General features: G+C 35.9%; 1 protein-coding gene across 2 annotated transcripts in view; it reads left to right on the forward strand.

Annotated features, from left to right (window-relative positions):
* Window positions 1-2822: 2822 nt before the first annotated feature.
* LOC107084137 (heterogeneous nuclear ribonucleoprotein C-like) overlaps window positions 2823-14123 on the forward strand; it is a 52487-nt gene continuing 41186 nt past the window's right edge. For both annotated transcript variants that reach the window (XM_015373829.1, XM_015373836.1), the window contains exons 1-2: window positions 2823-2994; window positions 11165-11240. In XM_015373829.1, the coding sequence (XP_015229315.1) occupies window positions 2904-2994; window positions 11165-11240 (167 nt within the window). In that variant the 5' untranslated portion in view covers window positions 2823-2903. The remainder of the gene's footprint in view (window positions 2995-11164; window positions 11241-14123) is intronic.

The raw sequence follows: 14123 nt of genomic DNA on the forward strand, positions 1-14123 counted from the left end.
TTCGGTTTTGTTGATTCTTTTAACTTCCTTACAAAAGTGCTAGATATAAATAATCAGAATCAGGATGTTGCTAAAGTAAACAAAAAAAAAAATCTTTTATCTAAGGCTGTTAAGCAAGCTCTCAGGTTTATATAAAAAAAATTCAAAAGTAGGATTAAGAGGAAAATTTTACTCAATGTTGATCCTCCTGTGTTATAGAAATGATCAATTATGCAGCTGGCTCCTCAAAGATTTGTATTGCGTTACCTCTTATGGGAGAATACTTCAGACTGAATACTTCTCGTGGTGTTGTAGCTGTGAAAATATAGAGGATTCTGGGCAAAAATAGCTGGTAAAATAAGACATTAAAGATTTGAATAAGTAATGCTATAAGGTTTGTGCAGCTGTCTTCCTGGTGGCAAAAGAACAGATTAATAAAAAGAATTCAGCATTATGATGTAATTTATTTTGGAAATTTTATTATGGTCTTTTTAATGTTTACAGTAAACCAAAAAAAGTAAAAAAAAAAAAAAATAAATTGTCTCACAGACTGAAGTCTGAAATAAGGTGGAGGCATTTTGAATCTTTTTCTGTGATGACTGCTAAACATCTGCCAGTATGTTTATTCAAAATTAAATGATATAAAATCCAAAATTATTTCTGACACATTATATATATTCTATATGTTCATATGTTGCAAATAAAAGTGTGTTTTAAGCAAATAATTATTAGTGTTTTTATTAAACAGGATTTGACCAGAAATATGTATAGGCTTGGTGTCCATAAACTACACCCTTTAGGAATTTTATTCTGATTTCTATGTAATAAACTCACAAATTAAAAAGTGTGGTGTGAATATTAAAAGGCAAAACAAAATACATTACATCAATAAAACCTGTTTCTTTTACATCAATTTACCTCAGCTTCTTTCTTTTTTTTTTATAAATGCAGGCAAAAATGTATTAGTTCTAAGAATGACTCAAAATTAGAATTAAAGTTTAGAAATGTTAATCTATTAAAAAGAATAAAAAGATTTACCAGCCAGCTGGGCTCCCCTGTCTGTGGCATGTCACACGCAGCAGAGAGAAAGAGATTATTTTACATTGAGGCCTTGTATGAGCTCTGCTCTTGTATTACATCACCATACAGCTCTAACCACCCATGTATTAGTGGAGAGTAAGCATAAGGGTATAATTGGTCCATCTGTGTTTCCAAAAAACATAAGTTTAAAATTGCCTAACCTGTCCTGGCCAGAGGATTGCTCTGCAGAAGCTCCTCTGTTGTATTCATTCCTTTTGTTAGGTTTGATTTTAAATGTTTATTAGGTAGCCCCCAAATGCAGCAGGCTTGTTTTAGTGTCTCTTTATAATTGTCATGCGTTCAAAATGTTTCTTTGTTTTTTTAGACTAATGTGGACTGGGTTGCTTAAACTCTATGCCCCTTCAGAGATTATCTGAGGTGTTCTGAATCTGACTTTCACCCCTGGTTTTTCAGATGCCACAACATAAAGCCCAGTGCAACCAACTGCCTTCAGAGTCACCTAGTCATTGAACAAAGTCCCGCTTTGTGTGATAAAATACCTTTATAAATGTTCTATGAAGTCCTCCGAGACTTGGTAGAGGACATTAGTAAAGAAAAAACACTATTTAAAGACCAGGGAACACAACAGACAAGATGTTTAAAGAACAGCTAGGTTATTAAATCTAATCACAGCTTTGAACACGCTGCTGTTTTTTTCTTCACCTGGAAGAGGGGAGAGTTTGGCTCAGAGACCCACTGAGACTTGGTTGCTTAAATGGACGCGTGAGCATTAAAGAGGGGCTTTGGTAGGAGAGTCTGTTGACTGGACCGCTATGATGACTTTGACTCAGCAGGTTTAGAAGTGTCAAGAGGTAATCCATTGTTAAAAAGAAAACATCAAGAATTAGCTGCAAATTTAAAGATGGCATACCTATTTAAGAATACATTCTGATTATATTAAACCATATTTAACGTTTTGGCCTCCATACATCTCTTTATTTAAACAGATTACCAAACCACTCTAAAACTACATCTGGCAAACTGCTCATATACTGTCTGATGTCCAGCTGCATTTCACTGCTGAGAAGTGAGTTACTAAAGGGTTAACAGTTTAATAATGTAATTGTTTTTGGGTTAAGTGTGGTGTGAAAAGAAGTAATGATCTTTTCTTTTTTTTTTTTTTCCATAGTGGACTAAGATTAAGGTTTGGCTTGCAGCCAGTCTTGCCCTGGGTTGGCTGTTAAAAGAAGCCAATTAAACCTACATAAAAGCCTCTCCTCAGGAGAAATAGAGATTAAACAGTGTGGTGCAGCTTCATGTTCAGTACAACCAAAATGAGCAGAGACAGTGTGTATGCAAAGGGTAGGGGAAACCTGTAAAAATGTTCAAATTGTTGGCTTTTAATGTATATTTTGAATAAAATTTAATTTGCTTCTGTCCAACAAAATAACACTTAAAAATGTATTTATGGAGTTCTAATGTTTGATTAAAATGTCAAAATATTTGTTTGTTTTAAAGGGCAGTGTAAGGTAGAAGCTATTAAAATACATGATGCATAATGCATAGAAATAAGGGTACATTCTGCAGCAGCTTCCTATTTGCAAGGATGGAATTTCTAATATCGAGCTCCTGTTGCAGAGAGTGAACCAGCTGCACATGCATCCAGACCGCTTGCATGTTTAATTTTTTTTATTTTTTTTATTTTTTTAATGGAACAGCCCGGTGCACCACTGTCCACCCCTACCACATGATGACATATGGTACAACCCACTGGAGCTTCTCTATCTGGTTTGTCACTGACTCAGTAGTACCACAGCAGGCAGCATCTCAATCACACACACATGAACACACTCAAGAAGACAAAAGCATACACACATCAAAAGTGAGAACATCAGAAGAGTTTCATGAGAAGAGAAGAAAACCTTTGGCTTGTTCCTCTGCTCTCCGTTTTTTTATTGCCTTGCATCCCTGATATGACCCTGTTCAGTCCAAGATGTGAGTATACTAAGGAAACCCTTTTATCCGTGTGGATGTCTTAGTGACTGTTTGAATGCTGTGGTGTGCTTTCAAAAGCAATATTTTCCTAATCTCCCCCCTGCATGATAAGCTGTTCAGTCAGCAGTTTTTCTATTTCTGTATTTCTGTTGTAAATATTTCTAATATTATCAGAATTTGTTTTTATATATCATTACTTTGTATGGGTACAGACACATTTGGTTTTGGAAAATTCTGCAGATTTTAAAGCTCTGCTTTAATACATTTGCATTAGGGTGTAAAAAATGCTTTAGGTCCCTATACACCAAAGATAAGAAATAGTTCAACTCCTACTACTTCTAACACTGCCAAGGTCAGAACCTGACCCAGACTGTGAAGGCTTCAGAGACCGAAACCTCTGTCGACTTCCTTTAGTCTTGCTCCCACTCTCTGGTGGATGATCAAACCTACATGTTTATCTTTTGTTCTTCAGCTTTAAAGTGAATGTCACCTTTAAAGCCGATCCTTAATAAGATTACTTTCTGAGGCTCGCAGGAGCAGAAGCTTGACACTGACTGAGTACTTAGAAGTGAATGCAGACACAACACTCTTCTCTCTTTTTTTTAGATGGTTGAGGCAAGTTTGTTGCTTTCTGACAGATTTTACAGCAAAACCATGACTTATTTTTGGCTGAGGCTGTATTATTTTGTCAGGGACGCTTCAGTGGTATTGCTCAAAATTTAACACCTCTGAATATTCTGAATCTGCCAGGTTCTTCCTGAACATAACACATAAAACTTTATCTGCTCTCTCTCTCTCTTTCTTAGACATTTCCAGCTACAGTCACACTACAAAGTCATCAGCATTGGAACTAATTTTATGACAGTGAAAGGATATGTAGAGTAGATCAAGTCACCAAAAAACAGAGGTGCTATTAAACCACATTTAAATGTATACTACCAAAAGGCAGAATAACAGATCTCCTTTGCGGGAAATGAAGACTTTGTGCGAATTGTTTTTTTTATTTCTAGAAAGTGAAGAAAAGTACACTGTGTTTTTGCAAGAAAGAAAAGTGACACATTATATTAAACTAACTAAACTAATATTTTCAGTACAAAATACATGCTAAAAATAAGGGTGCTCTTCATAATCAAATCAATGAAAAGGTCAAAAAATGATTTAGGCCACTGTTTGTGCTGAGCATTAATTAGAATATGATTAAAAAGAGACAATAAAAAGATTAAAAAGCACATAGCAAGAAAAGAAACAAATAAAGGATTAACTTGAAGGGATGCATTGTGGTTCTGATGGTTAATGCTGTCAGCACAGGCCTGGAAGGTAAGCTTTTTACCTTACAGTAGGAATTTTCTGTGACTGCTAGAGTTCTCCACTGATATCAGGCCTCTTCCTGCAGTTCATAGCCAAACATGTTAGGATAATAAACAGCCCCTCAGTTGTTATTGTGTGGTTGTGTCAGTCTGGTTGTTTGTGGTGGATGTTTTTGGCACAGGAGTAGAGGGTGGCAACCTGTCCATGGGGGTTAACCTCCACTCATACAGATCCTGATGGAGTTGTTCTCATCTTCGCCACAACCCTAAGGAGGATATATCAAGCCTAGAAAACAGTCACCCAGAAACAGACATTAGGTGAATCAACTTAAATGATAAATAACAGAAGAGCTATTCCATTAAAGGAGTTTGAGTATCAGTAATAACTGCATTTTTCATGTTAAAACGTTTAGCTGAATTAGATAGATAAATAAAGATGGGATTTTATCTACCCTATTAAACTACAAGAAAGAAAGCTGAGAGAGAAATTCCCGCTTTTTTATCCATTCATAATATTATATTACCTCCCAAATATTCCTAGCGTCAGATTTTGGATTTCTACAATTATTTAGAACCTTGCTTTAAAGATAATAATGAAAGCAAAGGCACTAAAAAAGAAAAAAATGTTTTTTCTGTTACACATAACCGCATCCAGAATTTAAGCACAATTTCCCACGGCAGCTGCTTAGTGACTCTACTTATTGAGAAACCCCTGTAGGGAATTTGAATAAGAAAGGGTTTGTTTTATTATTTCTGTGTTATTTTGTTTCGAGTCATATTAAGTCAGCTTTGACTTTGTGCCTGTATGAGGGATCAGTCTGGCTCCCACTGTAGAGCAAAGAGACAGGCTGTAAAATGTGGCAGAGGATTTATAATTCATTATGGCTGATTGCATGACCTCTGTGTGTCATTTAATCCAGTTTTAGCAACTAACCCTAAACATCAGATCATAATAATGTCTCATTTATGTCTTTCAAGTTTCTTTACAATATTATCCCTAAAGTGTTGCTCTGAATTAATTAATTAATGGAGAAAACAAATATAAATTTAATATAATAATATATATGAATATCTTTGAATTGTGAGAGGACGCTTAAAAATGTTTCATTTTATTGAAGCCAAAAAAGGAAAAAATTAAGCAGCAAAAGTTTTTTCACATTTGTTCCATTAAATATTTTTAAAGGAGAGCATTTTCTGATTGATTTCTAATTTCCCTACTAATTTAAATATGGTGCAAATGAATGACCAGTCTATAACCTAACCCAGTCTATATCTATATTTGGGCTTTGAAACCAGGTGGTAGTTCAAATTTGGCATGAGCAGCAAGTAAGTAGAAGACACAGCTAGAGCCATAATAAAGAACAATTAATGTGAAATTTAGAAAGTTTTGCAGACTTAGTCAGAGATAAATTTGAACAAGGTAAAACACAGAGTGAAGATCAACTAGGGGTTTGTGGTTTAAACTGTTAAGAATTATCTGTATGATCCACCAGTTGTGATGTAAAAGGAATGTCAAAAATGCTTTTGAAGGTAGAATCTTCTACCAGACAGTGACAATTTGTTGCAAACTATTATACATAATCAATAATTAGTTATTCAGTGTTATATTTTTTTTAAATCTGTGCCTGTTTACAGACTAGAGGACAGCAGTGTAATCTGGAGGAGTAAAATAATCCAGTCTATTCAAAGAAACCCTTTTGTGTCAATCCCAAACCAATGAAATTACCTCCTGGTAACCATGGAGCCCAAAACAAAATCTGAGGAAAGAAAAAAAAAGTAGTGGGACTATCAAAATAATCGACAGGTTATTTGACTGGGCAATTTTTTTATATTTTTTTTATAATCTAAATGATTCCTTTGCAGGCGTGGTTGCAAGTTAAGGGTTGTCAATATGTTTTTTATGCTGGTGAAAGTTCTCAAAAAATTAAAAACAATCCACTGGACTTTGTTTCCAAGTTTGAAGACGTTTTGCTTCTCATCCAGGAAGCTTTTTCAATTCAAAATGTCAGGAATAGTGTTGATTTCTACGTTTTTTTTTTCTTTATCCAAAATGTGAACATTCCGGTCCTCAATAGAATGTCCTTTGTTCATAAGGTGTTGATGTACCGCAGAGTCTTGTCCAGGTAGCTCTTCTGTGTTTGACCATGTGTCTGTGGAGAGGTGGTTATAGGTCTGTATTTGAGAAAATAGGTCGTTTGATAGTGGCGTGAAGGTAGCGATCTATGTTAAGAAAGAAAAACCAACCCTAAACGAGGGGGTGGACTCAGGTTCCAGCTTTCAAAAACCTAGAATGCAGCAATTGAGTAAATCCCCTCCCATTATCATTGCAGCCCCACCCCCTGTACAGGAGAGCGGAGGACCCCGTCAATTCAGCCAGTCAAATGATCCCCTTTAATGACCGACTTTTCAGACACTTAGATGGGTATGGAGTATTGCAGTCTAACAAAAGAAGCCAAACGACCCCCATTCCGAACGGGTGGACCCCTTCGTCTGTTCCAATTTGCATGTTTTCAAAACAAAAACAAGGCCTTTTCGGGGTACTGTAAAAAAAAAAAACTCTAATTCAATGCTATAACTGACATTTGAATTGAAAAAGCTTCCTGGATGGGAAGCGAAATGTCTTCAAACTTGGAAACAATATCCAGTGGATTGTTTTTAATTTTAGCTGGTTTTAGAAGAAAAAAAAAGAAATCTTAGCATGATGCTGCCACCACCATGTGTTATCATGGGAATAGCTATTTTATGGCGATATACTGATTAAGAATCTCTTCCAAACATTGCTGGTAGGGCATTAGTAATTATTTTTCTTATCAGTCTAGAACACCTTTTTACAATTACTTTAATCTTGAAAATCTTGGGTGAGTGTAGAGGTAATTCTCCTCCTACCATCAAATTAGTCCACTTGAATTAAAAAATATTAGCAGAAGTTTACCCAGCTCGTCAACATTAATCTATCCACAACTTTATCCTTGGTCTGTTTGTTTTGGGTTTTTTTGGACAACAAATGCTCTTTAAAACAGTTGGTTACAGTTCGAGCTGGACCTCTGATGGCAATAAGAAAACAAGCTTTAAGAGTACCGGAGAATAGAGGGCTGCTATGCCAAACTTTTTATCTGACAAAGCATCCTTTCTCCCTTTCTCTCTTCTACTTTACAATTTCTTAGTTTTGTCTCATCTTAAAAATACATAATCAGGTTTACGTACGTCTGTAGTTTTAGTGAAAAACAGTTTGAAAAGGTTTGAGTACTATGGACAATTTAAATGTGTACTGTGAACTATAATTATTTACAAAATCTTGAGCAAAATAATGTTTTTGAAAACTAAACCAAACCATCGAAACAAACCTGATTATTATCACCATTTCATGGAAGCTATCCTGTTAAGTTTGTGCAATTTTCTTTTTCAACAAAGAGAGCAAATCTCCTTACAAGTAAATATTAGAAATATGCAATCAGTACTTTTTATGATTAGTATGCTTCCTTCTTGCTTGTATAATTTTGTTGAGCACAAGTTAAAGGACCAAAGAATACATTTTCTCTTTTATTTGACTGAAACAGGACAGCGACCAAGAACAGTGAGGGTTTTGAAAATACTAAGATAAACATATAATATCTGTTTTATATCTCTTGTGCTGTCTCTTTTTTATTGGGCTTGCATTAATTAATACATTTTTTTTGAGCCCCGTATAAATCTGGATAATAGCACATTTTCTGTATGTGTGGCAGTGTGTATGTTTTCTAAAATTTCTTGTTTGAGGATAATTTTTGCAACATATAATACATTGTAAGTACCCTTTATAAAGTACCCTATGGTTAGATTTAGAGTTAAGTTCTGGCCATAGAAACAAATATAAAGAAGCTAATGTCAAGTCTGTGTAACTATCGAAAAAAAGGTAATATATGTGTGTGTGGCCTAGAAGTGAAGTCTGCTCTGGTGATGCTAATTATGGCATGTAGGATCCTGTTTACGAATAGGCACGCTGATTACCTCCTGAGGTTTTGCACCCGTTGAGAGAGACAACTGTGCTCTGCAGCATCTTAGTATCTAGTTCTGTTTAATGGCTCCATCATGCAGTCAATCACAGCGTCTTTGCGTTGCTCAGTAAATGCATCGTAAAACATCAGAATGTTTTGTTTTCCAAGCCTGTTTTGTGCAAGAAGGTGGTGTTCTTGCAAAGGATGAAACAGATAGAAGTGAAATACAGATTTCTATGTCTTGTTTTGTCTGAAATAGCACGAAACTACATGCTTGAGACGACTCAGGTGCTTTAAATTCTGTGAATTTGAAGACATAAAAAAAAATATTTTTTTTATTTTTTTTACTTTATTTTCCATAAGCTGTTAGGATGTGCATGAGTTTGCGGTTCTGAATAAGGGATAGATTTTCTGTCTGCTGTTGGGGCAAGTGCCCTCCAGCAGAGAAACCTTCGACTGCAGAGAAGCTTTCCAACAGGGCACTGTTGGGCCACAAACTGTCACAAAAGTGTCTCTGCTGTGGGAGGCAAAGGCACGTACACATGTCTAATTTTCCTTTCACACATTCAGACCCATACTTAATTAATTGTAGCTCCCAGCCATTTGACAGTCACACTGTGTGAGTGTATGTGCAGCTGGCCCAGTCACACTCCATTCACCGCCCATCTGTCCATGTCAAGCCGGACTACCCCCCCTTGTCTTTCTGTCTTTTTATGCCTCTCTATGGGCAAATCAGCACCCCACAACCACTGTGCAAACACCTAACTGTTGGCGTACACTGTAATCAAGGTGATTTATGATTAATTAGCTGGTGAGAACATGTGTATGGATATGTATGCTGAACGGATGGTGGAAACAAAGCCATGATGTGGATGTTTGAAGTCACCTTGCAAACTATAGACAAAACCGACACACCATAATTGGGATTTTAGCTTAAATCGGGATGAGAAGTAATAAACACTGCAGTGTTGTATTAATTACACAAAAACTTTAAACAAAAAGTTTAACAATCGTATTATTAATGCTGCTGTAATGTAATCGGTTTTCTATCTTATCAATAATCTTTTTGTTGTTTGAAGTTGATGTATTTAGCAAATTTTCCAGCTGTAATTTGTGTGTATTTTTTTTTAAATCATAGGGAAGTCATATTTAAATTTCAAATCATTCTGGCTTAAACATGTATATAAATGTATTGTTTATCACACCATATTGTCCCAAAAGTTAAAAAATTTATATTTTAAAAAAAATCCTGCCTTAAAATCTGTGGGGGTTTTCTTTCTTCGTTATTTCATGCAGGCCAGTTAGTTAGACGTCAGCTTGTACACCTAAATTCGGCCAATCATATATCAACGGTCATCTGTCAATCAAATTTTTTCGGTCATACCATCTTGATTTATATGTCGCAGCTAATATACGCAACGATTGAAATAAGAAATAGGTATCATTTACTTTACCATTGAGTTACGTCCCAGTGTTCACTGGGATGGAAGTCTGTGTCTTCTGCAGGCGTAGAGCTAACAGAACTGGCAGCGTTGCGAGGCAAGGGCTCAAACATGTACGGCTGTAAGCCTTCTACACCAAATGAAGCTTCTGCCGCCCTGGTGTCCTGTTCCAGAACAAATTTGTCCCCACTTTCCTCCTCTAAATAAAAAAATGTAGGACGGAGGAGACTCATCCACAACTTCCGACACAGAACTCTTCTCTTGCATGTTTCCACTGTCCATAGTGTTCCTCAACAGTGTCAGTGCTACTTGGTCCCAAATTCCCATTGGGAACCTAGTAGCACTAAGTTGGACTTTTTGTGACCATAACCCCTGCAGACAAAAACTTACACATAGAATATTTGGTATCAACATATAAAAAACAAAACAAAAAACATTTTATTCATTGTTTGTCATATTTCGTCTCCCTGATTTCATTAACAAAAAAATTTTTTATGCTAAGATAAAATTAATTTAACGCTTGTGTACAGATCGTTCAGAAAATGTTGTTTTGCAATAACATATCCTATTGCTATATAAATCAAAATAGAAACAGACCAGATGTTTCCATTTAGGATCCCATTTTATCCATTCTACCATCTAGTGAATAAAAATCTAACTTTATATTAAAAGGTCATTTTAACACAAAGAGGGAGATTAAGAAAAGGTGCTCATGAATATTTTTTGTTAATGGAGATGCATTACAGTCCAATATGTGTAACGTTTAAACTTTAAAGATGTGATGAATGTCAGGCAGGAACCAGCATTGTTAAACTAACAGTCTGGTCACCTAAGCACCTCCTCTGGCCTATGAAAAGTGCCTTATAATGTTGGATCCAAATATCTGTGAAGATTATCAGTTACCCAGGTCATAGTTAACTTGAAAAAAGTTCAGTTTAGGAAAATGGAGTTGAAGTTTCGCCTCTCATCCAATAAGCTTCTTCAGTCCTAACTAGTGTTGGGGAGCACTGAGATTAATATATTGTAATATATTGTACAAAGAATTAGGGGGACAAAAGGGGGCTCTGATCCCTCCTACTGGATTCGCCATTACATGTCACTAGTTAGAACTGAGGAAACATCTTGGATTATAGGTGGAACGAATTCTAGAAAACTTCACGTCCAGTTGCTTAAACTGAACATTTTCAAGTTGGAAAGAAATGTTTTGAAACTTACTTTTGAAATCCTCAGTATACTTTAATACCAGCAACTCATCTGTGCAAAACTGACACCTAAAGGACAATGAAATGAATCCTTTTCTCTGCAGATAAACCCAGCTCCATGCATAATGAATGCAGCTTAGTTAATCGGAGCATTCCTCCTGTTGTTTGCTTTGTCCATTTTGTTTATTAGCTTTGTTGCTCTTGACTCTGTCAGCGCAAAGTTAATTGGTTGCTCTTTGATGCAGACATGAGCATGAGTGGAGAGTTGAAGTCAAGCCGCTCCAGGGCAACCAGCAAGAGGGCCAGCAACACCACTTATGGGTGAGTATCAGCCCCCCCATCCACACTCAGAGGGATACTGACACTCTAATTCCCTCACACTTTCAGAGATAATCAGGTGTTCGTTTATTTTCTGCAGCCCTCTACCCGAAACTCTGCTGCATCTCAGCTTTCCAATAAATGCAGTGTTATTCAGCATTAGCTTCATACCTGCTGTGTCTTTAAGCACCTATTGATTTCAACCAGAGGCTTGGTCTCCATCAGTCTGTGTTTTAATTTATCTGTTGTGTAGTGCACACGTGTGATTTGAGCTGATTACTGTTTATTGCTGGCAGGTCAATGCCACACTATGGGGCTACAGGGGATCTTTAGAAAGAGAATGGAGGGTGCTGACTTTGAGTTGGCTTGTTAAAAGTTATTTATTTCTTCCATGGTTGACTTTCTGGAAGTAAAGCTGATTTTGTTTACATACTGGTGGTTAATTTATTATATGTCTTGATGTGCATGGAGTTTGTGTCAAGCCAGATTAGATTCTAATTTATTTTATTTCTGCTCTCATTTCTGCATTCTCTGTCCTGCCATAGAAGTCTATATGTTGATATTTCTTCCCCAAACTTTAGATCTCTAAAAACCTCCTAATTAAGCCACACTTACTGATGTTTTGAAAGATTAACTTTGTTGCAACCCCCTTGTTGCAAACAATGCTTTCCAGTTTTTTACCAAAGAACTTTCTAATATGAGTTTTTTTGTTTGTCTTTTGTTCATCTGGTAGGTTTTGGACTTTCGCTGAAGTCATTGAACTTTGATTGCATGTTGAAAGGATTAATTACTTATAGGAAATCGCAAACAAAGTGAATGAAAAAACAAATAACTGCTTTTTAGAGAGAAACACAAATATTGTTGTTCCTTTAGCTGCTGTCACTCTGTTTCCTATCTCAACATGTTTTCTTTTGTTTTAGAGAAAGCCTGACACATGAAGGAAATTAAGTGTATATATTTTTTCCTTGCAAATAGCTAAATCACAGTCAAAGTTAATGTAGAGAGTTTGTGAAGAGTTGTTTTTGATTTGTGGAAGTTCCCTGCAGCCTTTAATGATGTTTCTGGGCTTTGCTGGATTGATTTTTATCCGTCTCCCCATTAACTCCCACCAGCTGTCCTGTCCCTGCTGCAAAAAAAATCCTCTCCACAGAATGACACTGCCACCTACATGTGGCCGTCCACCCACAGTGGAAACGTGGAATCTGTTCAGGCTAATGTGTCAGTTTTATGCCACACACACTGTAGCATATTAGATAAAGTTTTTCGACAGGACCAAAAAAATATCATCAAATCTTTTCACCTGTACTGTTTGTCTCTGCAGCTCCTCCAGACTTATCAAAGGCTACTGAGCTGCTGTTAGTAAATAGTTTCATAAATGTAAGGGCAAGCTTTGTAAACTTTGTAAGGAGTCAGTGGTAAATCTTGAACTATTGAACATAGAAATTGCCTTTTATTCAATGAGTAAATGCAATCAACTGGTTTTCCTTAGCCTCTCAAAATCCGTCGGGTCGCTGTCGGTCGGTCTGTCGAACGCACGAAACTTACACCGGTATAAATGTTTACCAATATAGACATGTAAGACATCGTTGGAAAGCTGAGATTCTCCACAATTCAACCACCTAGTTCATTTCATGGACACAGCAAGCACCAAAGCACATTTAAGACAGATATAGCAGCATATCAAAATGTAAACATGACAAAGCAGCCACAAAAACATACATTTAAAGGCATCCAGAAGCAGTATTATAAATCCAGTCTTCAATTGTTTATACTCCATTCATTCATAAGTGTCCACAGATTAGAAATAATCCAGTGTATTCGTAATAAAAACTTTCCATGATAAGAAAATCGCCACATAACATCTGGTTGTTGACATCAGAAAAGTTAGCTGGCCACAGCTTATGCTTAGCATCTTGTTTAAGTGTGTAAAGAAAATGGATGGATGCACGTTCAAAAATAAGGGGCAGAGATGTTTAAAGGCTACAATCATTATTTTTTTTTTTATTATGATGAAAACATCAATTATAATTTAACTTAACATTATAGTTATCATTATTACTGTTACTGATAATGTTTTTGTTGTTTTATTGTTGCAACTACTACTGTCATAATCAAGATTATGATTACTGAAAGGAAGGGTAGCTTCTTCACATTGCTGTTTTTGTAATTAGAATTGCTATTATTCCTGTCATTTTGCTGTTTTTCTTGTGATATACAAGTACATAAGAATATTTACTCATATCTATATAGGAAGTATTTAAAGTTATGTCGCAAGAGGTGTGTTGAAATAAGTATTTGCTTCTTTTCACTATCTGATCAAAACCCTTAATCCCACACTGCTCCCTGGGCGCTGCATAATGGCAGCCCGCTGCTCCCCAAGGGGGTGGGTTGAATGCAGAGGTAAATTGCTCAATGAGAGATCAATAATATTCATTCTTTCTTTTTCCTCTTTTATGCATATTTGTATGTCTCTCTACCAAACTGATGTTATATCAGTTATTTTCAAGTTCCCTGTCCACTACTTTTAAAACAAACAACACTAACAAAATTGGTTTGGAAGTTTGTTTGGAAGAGATAATGCATAAAGTCATGGAAAAAAAAAATATTGGACCATGTTTTGCATCAAAAACAATAGTTATGCATTCAAGTAGTGACTCCTGTTTATGTAATGGGATTAAAGCAGACAGCAGAGACAAAAGGAATTGCCTTAAAGCCTTTTTATGGTATCACAATGCCATGGCTACTTATATAAGATTGTATGTGATTTTGGTTATTGTCAATAGAACATGGAAAACAGCTTAAATTAAACCTAAATAATCCAATGTTGTTGTTACCATCATGATTGTCCAAAACAATTTTACTTTAGGTGTAGCAAGCATTAAAATG

This window comes from Cyprinodon variegatus, unplaced genomic scaffold (assembly GCF_000732505.1).
Source record: "Cyprinodon variegatus isolate N-32 unplaced genomic scaffold, C_variegatus-1.0 Scaffold5, whole genome shotgun sequence".
NCBI classification, from domain to species: domain Eukaryota; kingdom Metazoa; phylum Chordata; class Actinopteri; order Cyprinodontiformes; family Cyprinodontidae; genus Cyprinodon; species Cyprinodon variegatus.